The sequence below is a fragment of the Typopeltis vanoorti genome, chromosome 19, assembly GCF_054136105.1.
Source record: "Typopeltis vanoorti isolate ZY-2024b chromosome 19, IOZ_Tvanoo_1.0, whole genome shotgun sequence".
NCBI lineage: Eukaryota > Metazoa > Arthropoda > Arachnida > Uropygi > Thelyphonidae > Typopeltis > Typopeltis vanoorti.
This window is the reverse complement of record NC_143567.1, coordinates 5,778,738-5,804,066: the sequence shown is the minus strand read 5'-3', so window position 1 is coordinate 5,804,066 and position 25,329 is coordinate 5,778,738. Positions and strand designations below refer to the sequence as shown.

Sequence of the window (25,329 nt, the reverse complement as noted above, 5' to 3'; positions counted from 1 at the left end):
AGACCCCCCCCCCATTAGTTCCAACCCTACCTTGATGCCTTATATTAACTATCCCACTCTGATTTGTTGTCCTTATTTGCTTGGGCATATTATATTCATTCTTGCATTCAACTGCCTCCCTAAGGACTCTATATCTACTCCCCCCCCCTTAATAAATCTAGTTTCCCTGAATTTGCACATCCACCACATTCAGCAACACTTTCTCAAGTCTTCTTACACCGTAACCATTCAAATGCAAGCCATCCATCTTATATAGATCCTTTCGCCCATCAAACTCACTCCACACATCCACAAATTCCACACCACTCGTCATACATAACCCACGCATAAAGTCATTTGCAATTATGGCCCTCCTTTTACACATTTCACTGGCATACCATGGCAAAAGACTAATCATTCTAACTTTCTCACTCTTTTCTTTTGCTACCGCAAACAATTCATTCAGGTCTTCTATCATTTACATATTGTCTCCTTTCAAATCTTTCGTACCTGCCACAGCAATCATTTCTTTCACCCTTTCCTTTTACTCCCTAATAGACTCAGTTACATCCTTTATGGTCGCACCAGGTTGGTACGATTTTGTCAAATCCTCTACTATCACACCTCGTACTAACGAGTCTCCATACAGCACACTATCCTTCATTTTGTTCATGTTCACACTCATATGTCTATTTTTCCTGTCATACTTTTTTTTATTGGCTGGTTCATTCATTTGACTTTTGCTCATAGCTGCTGTTTTGCCCTTTGTAGCTCAATCATTGCATCTATCTCATCTTTTTTATTCTCAGTAAAACCATTAATACTATCATTCACACTTTCTACATTCACACTCTCACAATTCTCTGGTACAACCTCGCCGTTTCTTGTCATATCCCTATTTTCTTCATTCTGAAGTTTGACAAAAATATCACACTCACGATCCGAAATACTCTTCAATTTCTCATTCTCCCTACATTTTCTACACACATTCGCTCCTTTATTATCATCTAACCACACTCCGACCGCACTCAGCAAAGCGTACATTTCGCAGCTAGTACACTGAATCATCTCTTTTATACTACCGTTCTTTGATAAAGATGGCGAACCATCATTACTGGCGCCATTTTCCTTCGTACTGGAGCCATACTTACTTGCAACGTATTTTATCAAATTATAACACACCAAAAACACACAAAAAGATGCACTAAGAGACGCAAGGCAAACAAAACTACGCAATATTAAATAAATTTATCAACGATAACTGAAAATAATACTTATCTTATCCGGAGCTTTCACGAACACTACACACTACGAATCCCTGTAGCGGCGACAGCCCCAATAAAATATGTTATAAAGACACACAAAATACTCTAAAAACACGAAAATCATTCTAATATACTATAAAACCAATTTTCTAAGGAAAAACACACACAAAAAACACCAAAAATCAATTTTACACGAGCGGTAAATTAAACCAACCACTCACCATATAACCTCGAACCCAACAACACAATATAATACAATAAACCTCACTCTGCCTCTGGCCAAAATTGAAGTGTGACACCTTTTGGCTACCTGCATATGGAAATATAACTTCTGCATTACTTCAACCTTGGTATCACTTCTATATCTGTCTTCCACTGATGAGACCTCAATAAAGGTCAAAACCAGTCGGGATAGTGACCCTTCCCATAATGCATAGCATTATAGATGTCTGTGAGGATATGTGCTTTGCATTATTACTATTACTATTATTACGGGCAACTCCAGGGAGTCATTGGACTCATCGAGGGAGGCCCCAAATCATATTCATCACAACTATTTGACATTCATACAGTATCTATCATACCTCGCCTTAAACTCATTCACTGTCACAGCATCCACCACAGACTCAGGGAGCGCATTCCACTCATTCACTACTCTAAAAGTAAAGAACCCAGCTCTAACACCTTTACTAACCACTCTTTTGCCCAGTTTCCATGGATGCCCCCTAGTCCTCCCACAACCAGCCCTGTTCTCAAAAATATCTTCTGAATTAATTTTATAGAAACCCTTCAGTAATTTGAATGTCTCAATCATATCTCCCCTCCTCCGCCTATCAACCAATTTTTGCAACCCACAAATCCTCAACCTGTTCTCATACGGTTCATTCCACAGACCTGCTATCATCTTGGTCACTCGCCTCTGGATCCTCTCCACATCCTCCCCATCAAGAAGAAACCTAGGTGACCAAATCTGAGCACAGTAGTCTAGATGGGGTCTTATCAAGGCTCGATACAGAGGAACAATAACCTGCTTGTCTCTGCTTGTCAACGTATTCTTCAGCAACCAAGTGATTTGATGAGCTGTTTTGGTCACTTTTGCAATGTGTCCCCTAAATTTCAATTCCCTATCCACCAACACTCCTAAATCTCGTGCCTCATCAATTTCCTGGAGCAGGGTTCCACCAATGCAGTAAACTGCCTCCAATCTTTTCACCCCAAAATGCATAACCTTACATTTTGCCACATTAAACTGACATCCATTCTCCTTAGCCCAGACCTCCAATCTATCCAAATCATCCTGCAAAATTTTGACGTCATCTGCATTCACTATTGCCCTACCAAACTTCGCATCATCCGCAAACAAATGAACTGTTCCTCTCAGATCATTTCCTATATCATTTATGAACAAATTAAACAGCAGTGGTCCAAGAACAGATCCTTGTGGCACACCACTAGTCACAGGCCGTCTTGTGGACTCTACTCGCGAGTAAACCACTCTCTGATATCTCTCCGTCAACCACCCTCCTATCCATCTCACCAACCCTATGTCCATTCCCATATGCTGCAATTTACTGATTAGAATTCCATGTGGAATCCTGTCAAAGGCCTTGGCAAGGTCCAGTAGAATCACCGTAAACCCATTACCCTTATCCAGTTCAGCCGTCACTGTGTTATAATACGTGAGCAAGTTACTGAGGCATGACCTACCCTTCACAAAACCATGCTGTCCCCGATACAGTATCCCATTTTCTTCTATCCAATATTGTATTTTCCTCTTGACTATTTTCTCTAAAACCTTGACAATGATTCCTGATATGCTAATCGGTCGGTAATTTACTACAGCAGTCTTGGAACCACCTTTATGCAGTGGAACTATTTTCCCCTCTTTCCACCCGCTCGGGACTAACCCAGACCCAAGACTCAAATTAAACAAAATGGTCAAGGGTACTGACAATTCTTTAGCTGCTTCTCGTACAACACGAGCTGGTATACCATCCAATCCCACAGATGTATTGACATTGAGGTTATGCAATAGACTACTCACCTCCACTTCATTAACCACAATTCCCGTATAATCTACTGGTTTATTCGATTCTGCAATGTCACCACCTTGATGATATACTTTTGCAAAGTGCTCACTCAGTAACTCAACTATCTCAACTGATTCAGTTACCTCCCTACCATCGGCATTCTTTAAAATCAATCTGCCATGTACATTTTTCCTTTTACTTGCTACATATCTAAAAAACTGTTTAGGATTCTCTTTAGCCTGCATGGCCAATGTTCTTTCGTAATCCTTTTTTGCTTTTCTTACCACACTCGTCACCCTTCTGGCCTGTGCTTTATACCGTTCATGTGCCTGCCGGTCACCCTTCTCCTTAAATTCCCTCCATAGTTGTTTCTTTTTTTGCAACTCAAGCTTAATGGTGTTATTCATCCATTTAACCCCTACTTGATTTATTATTCGGACTCTAGGTATACAGTCAGCCATTGCTTCATGCAAGCACTTCTTAACTACCTCCCATGCACTATCAACTTCTAGTCCTTGCAGTTGTACATGCCATGGCACTGAACCAATCAAACTCCTAAGCTTGTCATACTTTCCAGCCCGATAATTCCACACGTACCCTGTCTTAATTGAAAATTCTACACCTTTAGCCACCTCCCAAGTTAAGACCCTATGATCACTCTCACCGATTGGTGGCAATGTGGTCATATTTGTTACAGCCAAATCCTCAGATGTAATTACTAGGTCAAGCACTCTCTGACCCCTAGTATTTTCCATTACATGCTGTCGCAGATAGTTATCCCTTAATAACCGCATAAAATCCAGTTCCTTCCTCCCGTGTGTCCTCTCCTCACTCCAATCAATGCGACCATAGTTGAAATCTCCCATAATAATCACCCTCCTTCCACCCATTTCTTCTATTTGCTTGTGCATACTGTCACCACCATCTTTTCCATCACCTGGTCTATAGCAGCACCCAATTGTATATTTAGTTCTGCCACAATCTCACACCAAATGGCCTCAAATGTGCTCTTTTCTCTATCCTGCAATTCAACTTCTATTCTCCTTGACTGGAGCTCATCAGCTATCATCAACAATACTCCTTCCCCCATTTATTCTCTCTGTCATTCCTGAACACACTATACCCATCACATTCAATCCCACTAGTTATATCATCTACAGTCAGCCATGTTTCACTAATACCTATAACCTGTGGTCTGGAAGTGCCAACCATGGCCAAAAACTCTTCCTTCTTGTTCCTAATACTCCTAGTATTAGTGTACATGAATTTAAGACCCCCATTTGCCCCAACCCTATCTTGATGCCTTATATTAACTATCCCACTCAGATTTATTGTCCTTATTTGCTCTGGCATATTATATTCATTCTTACATTCAACTGCCTCCATAAGGACTGTATCTCTACTCCCCCCCCCCCCCACTAACAAATCTAGTTTCCCTGAATTTGCACATCCACTACATTAAGCAACACTTTCTCAAGTCTTCTTACACCGTAACCATTCAAATGCAAGCCATCCATCTTATATAGATCCTTTCGCCCATCAAACTCACTCCACACATCCACAAATTCCACACCACTCGTCATACATAACCCACGCATAAAGTCATTTGCAATTATAGCCCTCCTTTTAAACATTTCACTGTCATACCGTGGCAAAAGACTAATCATTCTAACTCTCTCACTCTTTTCTTTTGCTACCGCAAACAATTCATTCAGGTCTTCTATCATTTCCATTTTATCTCCTTTCAAATCATTCGTACCTGCCACAACAATCATTTCTTTCACCCTTTCCTTTTGCTCTCTAATAGACGCAGTTACGTCCTTTATGGTCGCACCAGGTTGGTACGATTTTGTCAAATCCTCTACTAACACACCTCGTACTAACGAGTCTCCATACAGCACTCTATCCTTCATTTTGTTCATGTTCACATTCATACGTCTATTTTTCCTGTCATACCTTTTATTATTGGTTGGTTCATTCAGTCTACTTTTGTTCATGCACTCTAGCTGCTGTTTTGCTCTTTCTATCGCACTATTCAACAACGCGATCTCACTCAATGCATCTATCTCATCTTTTTTGTTCTCTGAGAAACCATTTATATTATCATTCACACTTTCTACATTCACACTCTCACAATTTTCATGTACAACCTTGCCGTTTCTTGTCATATCCCTGTTTTCTTCATTCTGAAGGTTGACAAAAATATCACACTCACGATCCGAAATACACTTCAATTCCGCATTCTCCCTACATTTTCTACACACATTCAATCCTTTATTATCATCTAACCACACTCCGACCGCACTCCGCAAAGCGTACATTTCACAGCTAGTACACTGCCTCATTTCTTTTATGCTACCGTTCTTTGATAACGATGGCGAATCTTCATTACTGGCCGCCATTTTCCTTCGCACAGGTGCCATACTATCTGTGACGTGTTTTGTCAAATTATACCCTAATCTTTAATAATTATTCAATTAATAAATAAGAGGAAAAAAAGTACAAACATCAGAACATTTAAGTACTAAATATAATTAAATAAAATGAAATATAACTGAATACAGTAACTTAGCTTCGTTTTGTCTTCCACCGTTACGCGTTCGATTCCGACGGTACCAAAATATATTATATCGCGACAGCAACTAACTTCCAAAAAACAACCACTGAAGTACACTCGTATTCAGAGAAACAATTTAGCACTCAAAAACGTAGAAAAACGGGGAAAAAAGCGGACTATTCACCGATTAAAAATCACTTTCTTCTGCACAGCTCAAATTCACCGCCCGAGCAATGTGAAGTCACTAGCTTCTATATACGAGTTGCTCAGCCATGAAGTTACTTCACCCGTAAACGTTGTTTGCTTACACCTGGATAAAGGATTAAACCAAGAATATAATTTCTTGGCATCTTTAATTTAAAGCATTTAGGTTACTTTTATAGAAATATTTGCCATGCAACATATATGATCTTTTAACAAAAATATCACCGATTTTAGGCATATCAAATTAAGGATTTTTGGCTTGTGACTTTCACTACTGTGAATGCAGGCTACTGCACACAGTGAGTCTGAGACTGGAAACTTGCGCACAGAATATTCTTGATGTGCATATGAGTTAGAAAAAAATTAGAGGGAATATTGCCAGAGAGTGTCAAAACTAGTCACAAATTAATAAAAAATATTTTATCTATATGATATTACTTCAAAAATAACGCCATGTTATATTACCATAAGGTCAAAACAATATTACAATGATGTCACTTCAAAAATTAACATGATCAGAGAGTCAGTGACTCATCAAGGGAGATCACACGTTATCCACACCAGCTGTCATACCTTCTCTTAAACTCGTTCACATTGGAAACACTCGCTATTTCAACAGGCAAATACTGTCCACTCACAGGTCTGTAAGGGAAAAAATCTAGCTTACCCACTTTCTAAACCACATACAAACTCATCTTCCATGGATGTTCCATTGCCTTAATTCCTCATACAGAAACAGTGTTCTCTTCCGGGTCTGGTTCCTACTGATGAGACCTCGATAAATGTCAAAACCAGTCTGAGTAGTGGTCTTTCAAATAATGCACAACATCATACACACCAAAAAGGATGTGTTCTTTGCATTATGGGATAGTGAGACAATTAATGCGAAGTCATAGGCTACTTGTATATATACTTGTACCAAATTCTCTAAAATCTTCACCATCACTCTAGAGATATTGACAGCTTAGGAGTTAGATACATAAGTTTTTGCACCATCCTTGCACAATTTGACTATCACACATTTACATTTCTGTAGGATCTTTAATGGGCTGAGATTCAAATTATACAAACATGCCAAAGGCCTAGCTAGTTTGGCTGAACATTCCTTTAGCAAAAGAAAGGTTTAAAAGAAAGGCTTTAGCATACAAGCTGATATCCCACCTGTCCCATTTGCAGAATTCTTATCCAGGTTATGCAACAACACTCAAATCCCCTTTTCAAGGAGGTTTGAGAGTTGTCACACCACTATCTCTTCATCTAATGTAGCAATAGCACCATGTGCCATGTTACATACACCAAGATGATAGATCTTAGCAAAGTGAGCATTTATTACTTGAACAGTCATATCAGCTTCAGACAAAAACACTATCTGCATTCAGTAAAGCTATTCTTCCACTTTCATTCCTCCTTTCTACAACATAATGACAAAATTCTTTTGGATTGCCTGTAGCATGCAAGGCCAACTTCTTTTCATACAACGACTTTGCTTTCAGTACAACATGCTCCTAATTTTCTGATGCTCTCTACATATTTCGTAATTCCTGTCATGCACCTTCTTCTTCATCAACTTCTTATGGATATCTTACTTATTAAGGTTGCATGTGCCTTTCACTACCATCCTATTTGTTCTTTCCACTCTATGCACAAATTTAAGATATTGCAATTAATTAAGCATCTCTTCGCTGCTTCCTATGCACTGCTGATATCCTTCCCATTCAATAACTAATACTACTGTACTAAAAATAGTATTCTCCTGAGATTGTCACATCATTTTCAGCTTTTTAATTCAGTATGCATCCTTTCCTCATTGGAACATCCATATACTTTGCCACTTTCAAGGTCAATAAAGCATGATCACTATCACTAGTTGAAAGCAAAACAATTAATTCTTAAATTGATTTCTAACATGCTATTTTCATTAGTGTTATTTCTAGTTCCTAATACTATAATGCCAAAAAAAAAAAAAAAACATAAAGGCATATTTCTTTATGTAAGTGATGCTCAATAATTAGTAACAGTGCTCAACTAAAGAAAGCATTCTCTTAAATAACATTATTTTATGTTAATTTATTGTTCCTTGAATTTCAAAAACACGTTTTTGCAAACGCATGATCAAGCATAAGGAACAATTCAATTTAAACAGGGACGTTTCTAGAAGCAACAATTTATATTATAGTTCCTTTATGTATATTATGTAATGGATAGCCTCCAGTCCAGCAATATTCTTTTAGAGGGTTATCCACTGATTCTGATTTTAAAGTTTTATGTTATACTACAAAACAGGGTTGGGTTAAATTTACAAAACATGATAACAATTAATTAAGAAAATAATAACAATCCATCTTATAGCCACTCAACATGTCATTCTCTTACTTTTACAACCTTTCTTCCAGTAAATAGTATACATTCACAGAAATGAACAAAACTCATATTTTTCACTGCCTAAGAGCTGAACCTAATTGTGAGCCAAACTGGTACAACTGAGAAAATTAATCACCTGGCTGCAACTCAGCTAAGTCTTCAATGACATCTAGAGTGAAAACATTTTTTACAATACTATTCACTTTGTTGTAAATTTTCTTTAAATTCAAATTTATTCAGGAATGCAATTTTTGTACTAAGCTATGTACTTGTGAATGTATTATTATGTAACAAATTCGTGACAGTACATAAACCCATGTATGATCTGTAGTCAATTTTTGGTATTTTTATGTTATGAAATGGGCTTCCAAAGAACTATAATTTATATCACTAGGACTATGAGAAAGAAGTGTCTAACTTCTGATGACTGCTTGCAAATGTTGTCCAAGAAGAAATCAGGTGAAAAGTGCAGAGGTTGCCAGTATTTATTTATTTAAAAGAAACTTAACTTCATGTTATTATTATGAATTTAAGGGAGTAGGTGACAGATGTTTCAACTATCCACCCTGACATTTTCTTTAAAGTTAAAAAATGAGAGGTTTCAATGAGAACATATAGTTTTCTGATGAAGCAAAGTTGGGGAGAAGTACGAGAAGTAAAACTTTTAATTGCATCTCACTAGGAAGATTTGAACAGACTAAGTTGGCAAATGAGTGGAGTTACTAACTGTTGTAAAACTAAGCTATATTATAATTCAAGAGGCTAAAATAGAATGCTGAGCATTTCACTGGTAATGATTAAAGATGACTGAAAAGATAATGGACCTATAAGGTAATACTAGACAAAAGCCTGAAATTTAAGACTACATTGTACTGTAAACGATACAACTGATATATCTGGAAATAAAGAGTATACCAAAATTTCATCAAAAATAAACACAGTTCATCACAGTAATAACTTAAAATCTAATTCATTGAAATTTATTGAAAATACAGTAAACTGAAAGGCACAAAAGTATACATATGTACATCAAAATAACAAATTGTTAAAAAAAAAAAAGTTAATAAGGAACAAAAAAGCAATTTCAGGAAGAAAAATATTGATTGGCTGAGAACCAAAATGTGAAGTAACTATAAAAATAGTCCTTATATTAAATAAAGAACAGCATAATTGGCATAACATTACCTAAAAAAATGAGTGATGGTATACTGGACTTACACAAAAATGTTCTTAAGTTCTTCTCTGGGCCATCTATAAATGCACAGCAGAACTTTTTTCACCCTGAAATTTCTCTTTAATGTGCTTAAAATACTTTAAAATATACTTATTTCTTGTTATGCATAAATTTTTACTCTGCTACAATTATTGTAACAATAATATCCTCAGTTTATGAAATGTTCAGTTGAAGATATAAAATATTCACAAACATCCATTATGGTATGGATATCTAAACAGCAGATAAATTACATCACCTGGTGTGAGACCACCACTCTGCTTACCAGAGGTCTGAAGTGGCACGAAATGTTCCACATTTATTCTCTATAGCAGAAGTTCAGGCCTCTATAGTCGAGTAGATAAATTATATATTTAGTTTAATCTCTTTATCCAAGTGTAAGCAAAAAGTTTGCACCTGAAGTATCTTCAGGACTGGGGCAACTTGTGGTAACGGTTGTATAAGTTATCATCACTTGCCTTAGTATCTCCCATAATGCAAAACACATCTCCTTGCAGACATGTATAATGCTATGCATTAAGGAAAGGGCCACTACCCAGATTGGTTTCAACCTTTATTGAGGTCTCATCAGTGGGAGCCAGACCCAGTGGTGGTGGTGGTGATACCAACGTAGAAGTAATGGAGAAGTCATATTTACCTATACAAGTTGCCAAAAGGTTTCACATCGTATTATTAAATTACTCTGGATTAGAGAAAGATGTTGGGATGCGGGTAGTGGCCCTTCCCCTAATGCATAGCATTATACATGTCTGCAAGGAGATGTGCTTTGCATTATGGGAGATACTAAGGCAAGTGATGAGAACTTATACCACCTTTACAACGAGTTGCCCCAGTCCTGAAGATACTTCAGGCTCAAACTTTGTTTGCTTACACTTGGATAAAGGATTAAACTAAATATATAATTTATAGTCTAACCAATAGTCTAACTTCCAACAAATAGTCTAGTAGAAATGCCATCTGCATACATAGCACAAAGCCACTTCAAAAAAGACCATTCAAAGTTCAATTCTTATTTTTTCTAAGCCTTTCTAATTTTTTCAAAATCCAATTTTTGAGTCAGTGAATCTCTGACACAGGCATGTAGGATTTTTTCCAAACTTGGGCTTTTAGTCTCACAACTCAAGACAACGATGACAGAACTCACACTTGAGATGGACTAGCTTTCTCTGATTTCATGAGAAACAGACTTGCATTATACTGGTCCTGAAACAGGACCAATGCGAAAGACTACCAGGATTCCCTTTCAGGATGTCCACGAATTGCATATGTGACAGAGTGCCGAATTCTAGTAATAGTGATCTGGAGGATGTAGAGGAGGAATAGATAAGCAAAAAGGACTTGGGAGAAGAGTTGCAAAGAATATGGAGAGAAAAGTATAGAAAAGAGGAATAATAATAATAAAGGACCAGTGCCATCAGTGATTTATTGATGCTGATTTGGTCTAAGGTAGCCTGCAATAACAGGCATAAATATAACAGTGATCTTGTGTTCAGCAACACTGAAAACTTCCTAATTCTCATACTACAGAGTTTGATATAAAAAAAAATAAAAGAAAAAAAAAAGTTGGATTGAAGCAAGCTTCTTTGCACTGTTGAAGTTACTCAATGTTAACTGTTGCAACTTGTATTAATTAATTTTAATTCTGATTGCATAATCTCTGCTACTCTGTTTGTAATGACACTTCTTTTATTAAACCTCATTAATTAACTCACAATCAATTTATGCACTAAATTTGAAAGGGTTTTGTGCAGACTTTTCCTTAGTTTGAACAAGATGAATAAACTGAAGTTTACTAGAAACTGAAAATTCTAGATAAATAAAAAGGTATCAGGCCCAATCTTTTGATTGTCTATTACTATCTCTGATTTCATGCAGTGAATTAGCTGATTTCATGCAGAGGTAGCAGGGTTTTTTTTCTCCCAGAAACTTGCTTCCCTCTACAAAAAATCTCCTCCACATTAATCTGGTACACCACACCAACTTATATATCTCAATCCCCTTCTTCTCCTATTCACAAGGCTCTGTAAGTTGTATTCCCTCCATCTCTCCTCATATCTGACATTTCATACACATGATACTAACTTAGTAAACCTTCCCAGGACCATCTCCAATACATTCTCATCTCGCTGAAAACTAGGTAACCACATCTGTGCACAGCCGCCCATATGCGGCCTGATCAAAATCTTATACAAGAGAACTATAACCGCTTTGCTTCTACATGTCAATATCCTCCTAATTACTGCCATAATATGTTGAAATGTTCTTACAATTTTAGCAATGTAACCCCTAAACTTATTCTATCCACCATTAATCCACTTCCAAATCTCTTGCCCCTTTAAGCCTCTTTCAAAATTTCCCTATTAATTGTATATTCCCAACCTTGTCTACTAAGTTTCAAGATCTTGCACTTTGCAACATTTATCTGAAAGCCTCACTTATTTGCTCACACATATAGTCTATTCAGATCCTGCTGCAAGGCCACAATATCCGCTCTACTTCTCATAGCTCTTATCAACTTTGCATCATCAGCAAACAGATGCACTTCTACAGTTAAATCAGTCATTAATGTACAAATTAAACAATAATGGTATCAAAAGAGATCCCCATGGCACTCCACTAGTGACATTCCTCTTTTGGAATACCACTCCTTCACATACAACTTGCTGATACCTGCCCAACATTTATCAATCAGCTATCCAACTTACTAGTCTGTTGTCTAATCCCATCTCTTTCAATTTAGCTTGCTATGTGGCAGTCTATCAAAGGCCTCTGAAAAATCCAACTATGCCACCATATAGCCATCTTCTTTATTGAGTGAATTTGCCAATCACTGAACATCTCTTACCAGAGTGTATAACCCCAACTATGAAATTCAGAGGTGGCAGTGTGATGGCATGTCCTGATTTTTGTTGGTTTGGCCATGGACCTGTGTTTGTAGTGTCAAGAACAGTGAACTCTGAGATGTATTTGAACATTCTGGACAATGCAATGCTTCCTACTTTGTGGTGTTCTACAGAACTGACCACTGTCTCTTTCAGCAAGATAATGCACTGTGTTATAAGGCTGCTGCTTGTGTGGTTTATGGACATGAATGCCACCACACTTTACTGGCCTTCACAGAGCCTGATCTAAAAAGTACTGAAAATCTGTGGGATGAAGTGGAGCATTGGGTGAGTTCAAGGGACATTCATCCCACAACAGTCCAGGACCTCATTACATGACTACAGGAAAAATGATCTGAAATTTTCATTGTGATAGTGATCATACACTTGTGAAAGTATGCCCAATATGATTGCTATATCTTATCAGTGGGTGCTATGGCAGTTTGCTCCTTATACTATGATGTCTGTTGACTTCTTTCCAAGCAGTGTAATTAAGAGTAGACATTATTTATTAGAAGAGACACTAATGCAAAATGTTTAAGAAACAATGTTTCTCAGAGTTCAGTAATACCCAAGCAAAATTATATCTTCACTGAAACAGACCTTGAAGAGCTCTGAAATAGGCCCTCTTCAATACTCTGTTGCATTCCTGCATCTCTCTCTCTCTTTCATATGCTAACAGGTTAGGTTTCTGAAGAAAACTAATCAGTATAAGAAAAGAGGCACTGCACAAATGAATATGGAAGTATAAGGTCATAACCTGAAAAGTTTCCAAACGGTAACTGTTTGGAAACTCTGATATCACAGATATTAGAAGAGATAAGCAATCTAATATATTTATTGACAAAAAAAGTAATGGACAGTAAATGATAACTGTTTGAAACTCTAATATCACAGGTATTAGAGGAGACAGACAATCTAATACATTTATTGAGAAAAAATGTAATGGATATAGAATCCATCATAATGTAGCAAACATTAAAAAAAATAGCAGAGTAAGTTAGTATACCTTTGAAGTAACATCAGGATCATGATCATTCAACATTAATAAGGCAGCAGCTTTACAATCATCTTTCTTGGCTGCAATGTGCAAAGCTGGTAGACGTACTCTTCCTTTAGCATCATTTTCCAACAGAACTGCCACAACTTTGTCATGACCTTGTTGTAATGCTACTGCCAAAGGAGTAAATCCATCCTAAAATCAAATTTTATATTAGATTGATTACGATCATCATATTAAATTCATAAAATATAGATAGATTTAGTGGTAAATTGATTAATAATAATAATAATAACAACACTGGCCAACAAAAAAAATTTTTTTTCTGATTATGATTTGACACTTGTTTTTTTACTAATTTGTGTGCGCTGATTTCAAATATCAAACCCATTTTTCTCTATCACATAAGGTTTTTCCTCTATGGCATTTTCTTTTTGCTAATTTGTAAGTTTTTTTGATAGTTTTAAGGAGGCAGTACTATTTAGAGGATCAAAAAAATCGATTTTTTAATATTATTTTCTGAAAGTATGTACTTTTAAAAATCTGTTCCTAACTTTTTATCAAGAAATTCGAAAAATTCCCGAAGATATAGCCTATTATTCAAAGCGGTGTGCAGATCAGAATCGGAGCGCTCACCACTCTCGCTTGTTAGTAAATGAATAAATGCGTAAGAACCTGCAACGGCACGTACTGGCACTTTGAATGAGAGAGAGGCCAATAACCGACCTAATACATTTAGGTGATGAAAAGTAGGCGATGACAACCCTAAAACAAATGAATACTATATACGTCATAGTGGACAAAGAATGATTGAAATCAGTCAATCGTTAATCGATCGTGAAAGTATGATGAGCGCTTATAACGTTTCAATAAAGTCTCTGTTTTTTTTTGTCTTGTTAATTGCATGTCAGTCAGCAGTGAAGAAAATACATCATGTCTACTACTCGAAAATGTGTCAATAGTGTAGATTCCTTCTGCTACATTTGTGGCAGCTTTATTGTTCCCAGTCAAAGGACAAATATCACTGATTTCGTTAAGAAAGTGTACTTTGCATACTTTGACGTAAAACTTGCAGATCAGGACAATTCATGGGCTCCAAATAAAGTGTGTAAGTCATGTGTAGAAAATTTATGACAGTGGAGCAAGGGAAAACGTCAAAAATTAGCTTTTGGCATTCCAATGATTTGGCGTGAACCGAAAAATCACGTAGACGATTGCTATTTTTGTTTAGTTCAGACTTCTGGTTATAATAAGAATAAGAAAAAAATTGCGTATCCAAATCTCGACTCAGCAATTCGACCAGTTGCTCATTCCAATGAAATAGCCGTGCCAATTTATAAAGGACTTCCTTTACTTGAGAACGAGCATGATCGGGATATGCCAGATGTTCTTGAGGAGCAAGACCCGGACGTTGATTTAGACAATGAAAATTTAATTTCTAGTTCTGGACTGCAACGTTTTACTCAAGCAGAATTGAATGACTTAGTAAGAGATTTGGGCCTATCAAAAGAATCATCGGAATTGTTAGCTTCAAGATTAAATGAAAAAAAAACTTCCTGGAGCAAGATACGAAGATAACTTTTTATCGTAGCAGGGAAAGTAATCTTGTACAATATTTTAAACATGAGTGTGGGTTTGTTTACTGTAATAATGTGTCAGGTTTACTAACTGAAATGAGTGTTGTACAATATCATCCAAATGAGTGGCGTTTATTTATCGACAGTTCAAGCAGAAGTCTCAAGTGTGTCTTACTACACAATGGGAATGTATATGGCTCAATTCCTATTGGCTATTCAGTCCACTTAAAGGAAACATATGAGGACATTAAAAAGGTTCTGAAGTTATTAAACTATACAGACGATAACTGGATCATCTGTGTGGATCTTAAAATGGTGAACTTTTTACTTGGCTTTCAAAGAGGATATACAAAGTTTCCGTGTTTTCTATGCTTCTGGGATAGTTGAGCTAGAAACCAACACTGGAGTCAGAAACATTGGCCTCTTAGAATATCCTTAAATGTTGGAGAACAGAATGTTATAAATCAACCTTTAATCAACAGAGAAAAAATCATTTTTCCACTTCTACACATCAAACTAGGTCTTATGAAGCAGTATGTTAAAGCTTTAGATTTACAAGGTGACTTTTTCCAATACATATGTGAAAAATTTCCACGACTTAATTATGAAAAAATTAAAGCCAGTGTATTTGATGGACCGCAAATTAGAACTTTAATGAGAGACCCAAATTTCATCAACTCTATGAACGAAATTGAGAAAGAGGCCTGGACTTCATTTACGATGGTTGCGAATAATTTTCTTGGAAACAAAAAAGCATGCAATTACAAAGATCTAGTGGAAACAATAATTGAAGATTTCCAGCGCCTAGGTTGCAACATGAGCATAAAGCTTCATTTCCTATACAGTCATCTTGATAGATTTCCCGAGAATTTAGGTGCTGTAAGCGATGAACAAGGCGAAAGATTTCATCAAGACTTAAAAACTATGGAAGATCGGTACCAAGGAAGATGGGATTCTCACATGATGGCCGACTACTGTTGGAGTATTCAAAGGGATTGCTAAAACAGAACACACAGCAGAAATTGCTAAAAACAAAAATTTATTCCCTGAAACTCATGTGTAAGTAAAATTGTTATTTTTTTATAAATATTCTTGTAATTTTTAATGAATATTGTTAAGTAGTTATAATTATCAGCCTCTCTTGCATTCAAAGTGCCAGTACATGCCATTGCAGGTCCTTACGCATTTATTCGTTTACTAACAAGCGAGAGCAGTTAGCGCTCTGATTCTGATCTGCGCACCGCTTTGAATAATAGGCTATATCTTCGGGAATTTTTCGAATTTCTTGATAAAAAGTTAGGAACAGATTTTTAAAAGTACATACTCTCAGAAAATAATATTAAAAAATCGATTTTTTTGATCCTCTAAATAGTACTGCCTCCTTAAAACTATCAAAAACTTACAAATTAGCAAAAAGAAAATGCCGTAGAGGAAAAACCTGAGTGATAGAGAAAAATGAGTTTGATATTTGAAATCAGTGCACTCAAATTAGTAAAAAACAAGTCTCATATAAAAGTCAGCAAAAATTGTGTTGGACTGTAATCCATAGCAGGGATCGGCAACCTTTTCAGATTTGCAGGCCACATTCAACTTCTATTTATAATAATCGGGCCGCAAGCGTTTAATTAAGAGAAAATAGTGAGTGAAAAAATACTTAAGTTATCAAATTTTTATTATATCAATTTTAAAAAACAAAGAAATATTTAAAGTACCAGATATGAAACAAGTATGAAAATGAAACTCAATGAAAAATTATCACATAAAAACAAAGTAATATAGTTTATGCATCAAAATATGTGTGTCTCCTTGCTTAATGTGACTTTTGTAATTATTTTTCCTTAGCCAAATTATTTATATCCACTTTATAACCTGAGGTGCAAATTCGAATCTAAGCATGCAAAGTTCATCAGTCAGGTGGAAAAGAAAATTTATTTTTTCTAAAACTCATGGCAGAAAATGCTTATTCACAAATGTATGTGCTTCCAAATGCGACTATCATCTTCTTTGCAAAACTGATTAATACTTTCAATTTTTTTGGTAAGCATTGATAAAATGTTTGGATATTTTCTAACGAAAATGCGTTCTTTAATGTTTCATTGTGCTGTAATTCGAAAACTTCCATCTGTAGTTGGTTTGGTACATCATCAATGTTTGATATTAAAAGCATTCAAAAATAATCGCATTTTGATGCTATTTTTATGAAAATCAACAAATCTTATTGAAAATTCCTTCCGTTTTAAATCTTCAATAATACCAACAAAAGTTTACTTTTGTTTGCATTTCTAAGTTGCACAGGTGATATCACCAAGTATAGGTATAAAATTATTTTTAATTTATTATTCATATTATAAAATGTATTATTTAAATCATTCAACATACAGGCCACATGCCATGCAAATATGGTCAACCTTTTATGGGCTGCAAAAAATGCACGTTTGGGCTGCCGGTTGCTGACCCCTGATCCATAGTACTTACAGGGCCTTAATAACCATAACCTATAATTAATTTTTTTTTAGAATAAGTGGCTAAGTCTTATACTTAAATGTCATGTGACAATTGCACATGTTTTTAGGTAGATCTGCTGTAGCTAACTTGTAGTCCTGCCCCCCCCCACAACCATGGCACTCTTACTACTGTCTATGATACCGAGTTCTACAATTTATTTTTTGAGATAAAGGTTAAAAAAAATGGTTTGTGGGAGGGAAAAACGAAACCTACTTGCACCTTGCCAGAGATTTGACTAACTTAGGAACTTTCAGACTTATAACAGTTTTTCTTTGGATAGCCTAGTACCATGGATGCAAATACCATTTCCACAAGGATACACAGACACACTAACTCTTAGCCAAGCTGAGGCAGTAATGTATGATAGGTTTATAACTTTTAATGACTGAGATTCACACACACACAGCTTGAAATGAACATGTGACACTAATGGAGCAATAAATTCCAATGATGATAAGGCATTAAAGGTGAACCTCTAATAAAATGGCTATTCAGTGACAAATATTTAATTGCATTTTCAAACTCTGTATCAATATAAGTGTAATAAAATTAGTTTTATACTGCATGCGAATATTATGCAAACCAGCACTGAAAAAGTATATTAAAGTGCGAATATGCACCATGTGAACTTAGTCAATATTGTAGAATAAACAATGAAATAGTAAGGCCTCCCTCTCAACATCCAAAGCTATTGAGCAGGACCTATAGAGGATGCCCACCTTAGCGTTTAATCAAGGACAGACATCCTAGTCAGACTACAGTTCAAACTTGGTTATAACGAGCACCAAGGGGCTGACAAAATTTCCTCATTATAACTATTACTCACTATATCAGTGATGAGTTAAATCTACCTGCTATTTTTTTTTTAAATTCTCATAACTCAATAAAAAAATGGATTAAAAACAAAACAAAAGATGTATTAGAGAGAAATAATAATATAATTGCATCTTCTTCTTCTTTTAACCCTTTTTATAACCACTTCTGGCTATAGGTGTGTGCTAATCCTTTCCATCTGTTTCTATCCTGAGTTTGTTGGCGGCAAAGAGTTGCAATTGTTTTTTTTATATCATCTGACCACCTTCTTTCAGGTCTTCCAGCTGATCTTTTACTTCATACAGCTGCCACTCCAGTATAACTTTTGTCCATCTATTGTCCTTTAGTCTTGTTTAGCTCATATTTCTTCATTTTTTATTTTATTTCTGAGTCTTATTCTTTGCAGACATATTTCCATTCTTCTTTTTGCATTTATCTCTTATTTCCTTTTTTACTGACCAGGTTTCTGCTCCATATGTTGTAACAGGCAATAAACATTGGTTGAACAGTCTTGCTCTGTTCTCAGGTTTTATTTTGCTGTTTAAAAATATTTTCAATTTTTCAAAAGCTCACCATCCCATTCCTATTCTTCTTTTCACTTCATTCATGGCCCCTTGTTTCTTCAGTGTTAACATTCCTAAATATACATACTCATCTACTATTTCAACTTCTTTATTGTTTACCTTAATGTTGTGTCTTTCATAATATCCTTTTCAGTTTGTCATTATTTTGGTTTTCTCCGAATTAATGTCTAATCCAATTTTTAGTGATTTAGTTGTTAGATCTTCTATCATTTCTTTTAATTCTTTCATATTGTTTGCAACAATAAGAATATCATCAGCGAATATTAGGTTATTTAATTTAATTCCATTAATATTGACTCCTTTATTGGACCATTCTAAATTACTCATCATATGTTCAAGTGTTAATGTGAAGAGTGGGAGAAATGATGTCTCCTTGCCTTATTCCTTGATTTATGTGAAATTTTTCACTTATTTCACTAAGAATGATATTTGATTTAGCATTTCCATAAATATCATCATCATGCATATCAAGGATTTAGGCCTAGCATGGCCTGTTCTGGCCTTAGAAGTCATCGTTGAATCGTTTAAGAGGAGGTCCTGGTTTTCTTTTTCCTAATGGCTTGTACTTTAAGGCTTCTTTTGGTAATCTTTCTGTTTTCATTCTTTGAACGTGTTCCATCCATTTATCTTTATATTTTTTAATTTTTTCTATTACTGGTTCTTGGTTTAATTCTTTCATAATTTCTTCATTTCTTTTGTGATCAAATACGGTATACTTTGCAGTTTTTCTCATAAACTTCATTTCTGCTGTTGTTAATCTTTGTCTTCTTGTTTTATTGTCCAGATTTCACTTCCATACATTAAGACTAGTAGGGCTAATGTTGTATGCTTTTAGTCTGGTTTGTTTTTGAACTAGGTTTGGTTTAAATATAGAGTTAATTACTCCTGTTATTTTTAAATATTTTGCAATTTTTACATTTATATCTTTTTCATTTTCATATGTGATCATACATCCTAGATAATTAAATGAATGCACCTGTTCTAAGATCTTGTTATCTATTAGTATTTCTGTTCTTGCTAGATCTTGTCCTTCAAACACCATAGTTTTTGATTTTTCTGTTGATATTATCATAACATAATCTTTGGATATCTCATTTAGATATAAAATAGCTTTCTGTAGTTTATCTTCAGAATTTGTAATTATTATTTGGTCGTCGGCAAAGAGTAGAGTGTTTAAGTTGACTGTAGGAGAAAGTTTCATTCCTTGATGTAAATTTTTATTCCATTTTATTATTATTTCATTTAAGTAGATATTAAAAAAGAGTTGCTGAGAGGAGACATCCCTGTCAGCCCCTTGGTTTATCTCTGTTGTATATGATAGTTCGTGATTTAATCTAATTTGTATTTGATTATTTTCATATATACTTGTGATAGCTTTCAGGATATTATTTGATATTTGTCTTTCTTTTAATATGTTAAATAATATGGTTCTTTTAACTTTGTCAAATGCTTTTTCAAAGTCAATAAATGCAATATGTGTTTCTAAATTGTATTCTCTTCTTTTCTCTATTATTAATTTTAGGCAAAAGGCCAGGTCTATACATGATCGTCCTTTTCTAAATCCATTCTGTACTTCTAAAATAAAGTTTTCAGAATATTTCATTAGGTTACTATTTAAGATTTTGCTATATATTTTGTAACAGGAATTTAGTATACTGATACCCCTATAGTTTTTAGGGTCATCTCTATTACCTTTTTTAAAGATAGGAATCACAATTGCTTTTTTTCCATTCTATTGGGGGGGGGGGATGCCGGTTGAGTAAATTTTATTTAAAAATAATAAGAGTCTTTCTTTGAATCTTGTTCCTGCGTATTTATATAGTTTTGAACCTAGCTTATCTCCTCCAGGCGATTTTCCGTTTCTTGTTTCTTTCAGGCTGATTTTAAATTCCTCTTTAGTTATTTCCTTTTCATTTTCGTTAATTGTTTGCCAATTGTCTTTTTTAAAATATTTGTCTGTCCACAATTCTGTGTAGTAATTTAGAAATTCTTCTAATTTCAATTCAGTGTTTAATTTTATGTTTTCTTTGGTATCTGCATTTAAGTGTTTCAAAATTTTATATACATTGGGTCTTATTTTATATAAATCATGTTCTAAATTAGAAACAAATTTGTTCGATGATTCTCCATGTCTTTTTCTGACTTCTCTTTTAGCTATGGCTCTTATTCTTTTATATTCTATTTCATCTTCTAATCTTTTACTGCTTAACCATTTGTGATAGGCTTCTTTTTTCTTTTTGATTATTTCTTTCATTGTATCATCCCAGATCTTCAGTTTTTTCCTTTTATTGAATTTTTTGGTCTTTCCTAAGCTTTCATTTGCTGCTGCATTTAGTATCGTTTTTATATTAAGCCATTCTATTTCTTCATTTTGTTTTATTTTGTCTACCTATTGGTTAATTCTTTGTTCATATAGCCATTGTACATTTGTGTCATTCAATAGTCTAGTTTTATAAACAAATGTTTCAATTTTTCTTTCTGTTCTTGTTACTTGTAGCCATTTAGGTGGTAATCTTAATTTTATTTTAACAAGGAAGTGGTCACTGCTTATTTCATATCATCTGTGAAATCTAACATCTAGAGAAAATTTTGATGTCTTTTCATTTAGTATAAAGTAATCTAATATTGATTTCCATCCTCTTGCTGCCCAAGTATATTTATATATGTCTTAATGTTTATAGAAGGAATTCATTATTATTAGGTTATTATAAACTACAAAGTCAATCAATTTTTTACCATTACTGTTTAGAGTATGTTCTCCATGTATTCCTATATTATTATTAATTTTCGTGTTTCCAATTTTTGCATTTAAGTCTCCTGCTAAAATTATGTAATCATTTTTATTTATGTTCTTATATATGTTTTGTAGCTGATTATAAAAATCAATATTATTTTGTTCTCTTCCCTCTTCTGGGGCATATAAATCAATTATTGTTAAATAGCCTCTATCTATTTTTATTCTAGCTTCTATTATTCTATCATTCCATAATTTATAATGTTTTAACTGTTTTGAAAGGGAGTTATGAATCCAAATCATGACTCCTGCTTGTGCTCTTTGGTCTCTGTCAACTCCACTGTGTATCACATTAAAATTTTCAGTTCTCATGGTTCCTTTTAATTTCTTTTTTGTTTCAGTGATTGCTGCTATTTTAAAATTTCTTTCATTTAATAATTGGTCCAATTCTATTTCTTTATATGCTATTCCTCTTACATTCCAGTTTGCTCTGTGTATTATATTTTGTCGTTTACATTTTTGTTTTACCTTTTCCATTCCAGGGTTGTTTCCTATAGATTCAATCCGATTATCTTTTTCTGTCATCTTACTAGTAGAATTATGTTCTCCATGTCAGGGGACTAGCCTGACGATGGAATAGTTCAGTGGTAGGGCTGCTACCTTAAGGCTTTTGAACTAGCCTTCTTCCGAATTTAAACCCATAGGAGGAATAGGGTATATTGAAGGGGGAAAGAGTAGATTATAGAGGAATTATAGTAAGATTTATAGAGAGGGCATAGTTGTAAGGCAAGAAATGAAAAGACTATTTCCATAAATATATTTAATTATGTTAATAAACTGTTTTTCAATGCCATAATCTCTAAGAGCTTCTATTATTGATGTTTTTATACAATCAAAAGCTTTTTTAAACATATGAAGGCCATATGAAAAGGTTGTATTCATTGAATTTTTCAATAAGCAGGCTTAATGAATGAATATAATTTATTGCACTGAAGTTCTTTCTAAAACCAGCTTGTTCAGAGAGTTGTATTGTATTGAATCAAGGGTTGTTTCTTATCTATTGGCTATAATTCTAGTGAAAAGCTTATAATTAAATGTAGAATAACAAACTAATAGGTCTGTAGTTTTCTAGTTTTAATTTACTTCCTTTTTAAAAATTTTTAGTAAAATAATGTTTGCATTATTGCTATTTGGAGTGTTTCTCCTTTTTTGATGTATCTATTGAAAAGGATTTTCAATTATTGTTTTAAAATATCCATGCCTTCATTCTTCTTCTTCTTCTTCTTCTGCAGCTTCTCCCACTTAAGTGGGGTCACTGTTTTTTATGAGTCTCCTCCACACCTTCCTGTCTTGGGCTGTCACCACATCCAAGTTCTTCATCTTCAAGTCCTCTTCTACCAGCTCCCACCATCTCTTCTTTGGCCGCCCACGCTTCCGCCTTCCTTGCACATCCATCTGCATGACCCTTCTTCCCACATATTCGTCCTCTCTCCTCATCACATGACCAAACCATCTCAACCTTGCCTCCTGTATTTTCGCTCCTAAGTTCGTAACTTTCACTGTTCCCCTGACATAGTCATTTCTCAGCTGATCCTTTCTGGTCACACCGCACATCCACCTAAGCATTCTCATCTCTGCTACTTCCATCCTGCTAATGTTATTTTTCCTCAGGGCCACAGTTTCTATAGCATATGTCATAGCTGGCCTCACTACTGTCCTATAAATTTTGCCTTTCAGATTGATCGGCACCCTCTTATCACATAACACTCCAGCCATCTCCCTCCAGTTCCTCCAACCTGCTTGTATCCTGCATCCCACTTCCTTCTCACCTCCTCCATCTTCTTCCACTGTCGAACCTAAGTATCTAAAGTCTCTCACCTTCCTGATGACATTTCCTTCCAGCTCCAGGTCTGTCTCCTGGCCACCGCCCACTGCGCAACACATATACTCTGTCTTACTTCTGCTCAGTCTCATACCTCTCTCTTCCAGTACTTTTCTCCATCTTTCCAGTTTAGTTTCCGCTTCTTCTCTTGAATCTACACACAGCAAGATGTCATCTGCATACAGCATTGTCCAAGGTGCATCTTCTCTCACCTCCTCTGTTACCACCTCCATCACAATATTAAACAGAAACGGACTTAATGCTGACCCTTGATGCAAGCCAACTGTTACCTGAAAACTTTCTGTCTGTCCCAAACAGGTCCGAACACTTGTCTTCACATTTCTGTACATTTCGTGCACCAACCTGACATATTTCTCCGGCACCTTCTTCTCCCTCAGACACCTCCAGACTTCTTGCCTTGGCACTCTATCGTATGCTTTCTCCAGATCAATAAATACCAGATGTAGCTCCCTTTGTTTCTCTCGATATTTTTCCATCATCTGTCGTAACCCAAAGATAGCATCTGTTGTTGATCTACCAGGCATGAAGCCAAATTGTTCCTTTGCAATCTCCACCTCCTCCCTCAATCTACCATCAAGAACCCTTTCTAGGATCTTCATTGTGTGGGACATCAACTTTATTCCTCTGTAATTTTTACAGTCTTGTGCATCCCCTTTACCCTTGTAGATGGGAACAAGAGTACTCTCCCTCCATTCCTCGGGTATATTTTCCTGTTGGCAAACTTTCATGAACAGGTCCCACAGCAGGTCAATTCCCTCTTCCCCCAGTGCCTTCCATGCCTCCACTGGAATTCTGTCGGGGCCCACCGCTTTTCCATTCCTCATCCTCTTCATGGCCTCCGTCACTTCCATTCTACTGATGTTCTGCACCATCCCCTCAGAAGGCTGCCCATCTCCTCTGTGAGTCCTTGCATTTTCCTCATTCAGAAGTCCCTCAAAGTATATTTTCCATCTGTTTCTTATGTCCACATCCCTCCATAATACTCTTCCTTCAGCATCTTTGATCTGCCTCACATGTAAGATGTCCTTAGCTGCTTTATTTCTACATTTCGCTAGTTGGTAAATTTTTCTCTGTCCTTCCTTTGTTTCTAATTGATCATACAGATCTTGATATGCCATGGCCTTCGCCTGTGCCACAACTCTCTTGGCTTCTTGCTTTCTCTCTTTGTACACCTCTCTGTCCTCTTCCACTCTTGACTCATCCCACTTCTGCTTTGCCTTCCTCTTAGCTGTCACTGCCACTTGTACATCATTATTCCACCACCAACCCTCCTTCTGCTCTCTAATCTTTCCAGATGTCTCACCAAGCACCTCGATTGGACAGCTCAGGATTACTTTTGAATTATGTTTCCACCAATCTTGTACACTTTCCAGTCCATCCGAAATCCTCTCTAACACTCTCTCCCTAAAATGATTCCTCACACTCTCTTCTTTTAAGCGAAACCACTTAATTGTCTTCATCCCATGGCAACCAGAAGTTCTTATCTTCGATCATAATTTAAAGTCTGCGCACAGCAGTCGGTGTTGTTGTGCTACTTGATCTGTTGGAATTACCTTACAATTTGTCACAACCTTAAGATGTTTTCTTCTAGTCAAAATGTAGTCAATTTGTGAGCTGTTGTTACCACTTCTAAATGTTATCAAATGTTCTTCCCTCTTGAAGAAAAACGAGTTCACAATTGCCAGATCAAACGCTACTGCA

At 35.6% G+C, this 25,329-nt stretch overlaps 1 protein-coding gene across 16 annotated transcripts in view; it reads right to left on the bottom strand.

The window, feature by feature from the left end:
• The window catches only part of LOC150095834 (uncharacterized), a 1,527,755-nt gene that overhangs the window by 1,021,832 nt on the left and 480,594 nt on the right, over positions 1–25,329 (bottom strand). For all 16 annotated transcript variants that reach the window (XM_090409494.1, XM_090409490.1, XM_090409495.1 and 13 more), the window contains one exon: positions 13,522–13,707. In XM_090409494.1, the coding sequence (XP_090265620.1) occupies positions 13,522–13,707 (186 nt within the window). The remainder of the gene's footprint in view (positions 1–13,521; positions 13,708–25,329) is intronic.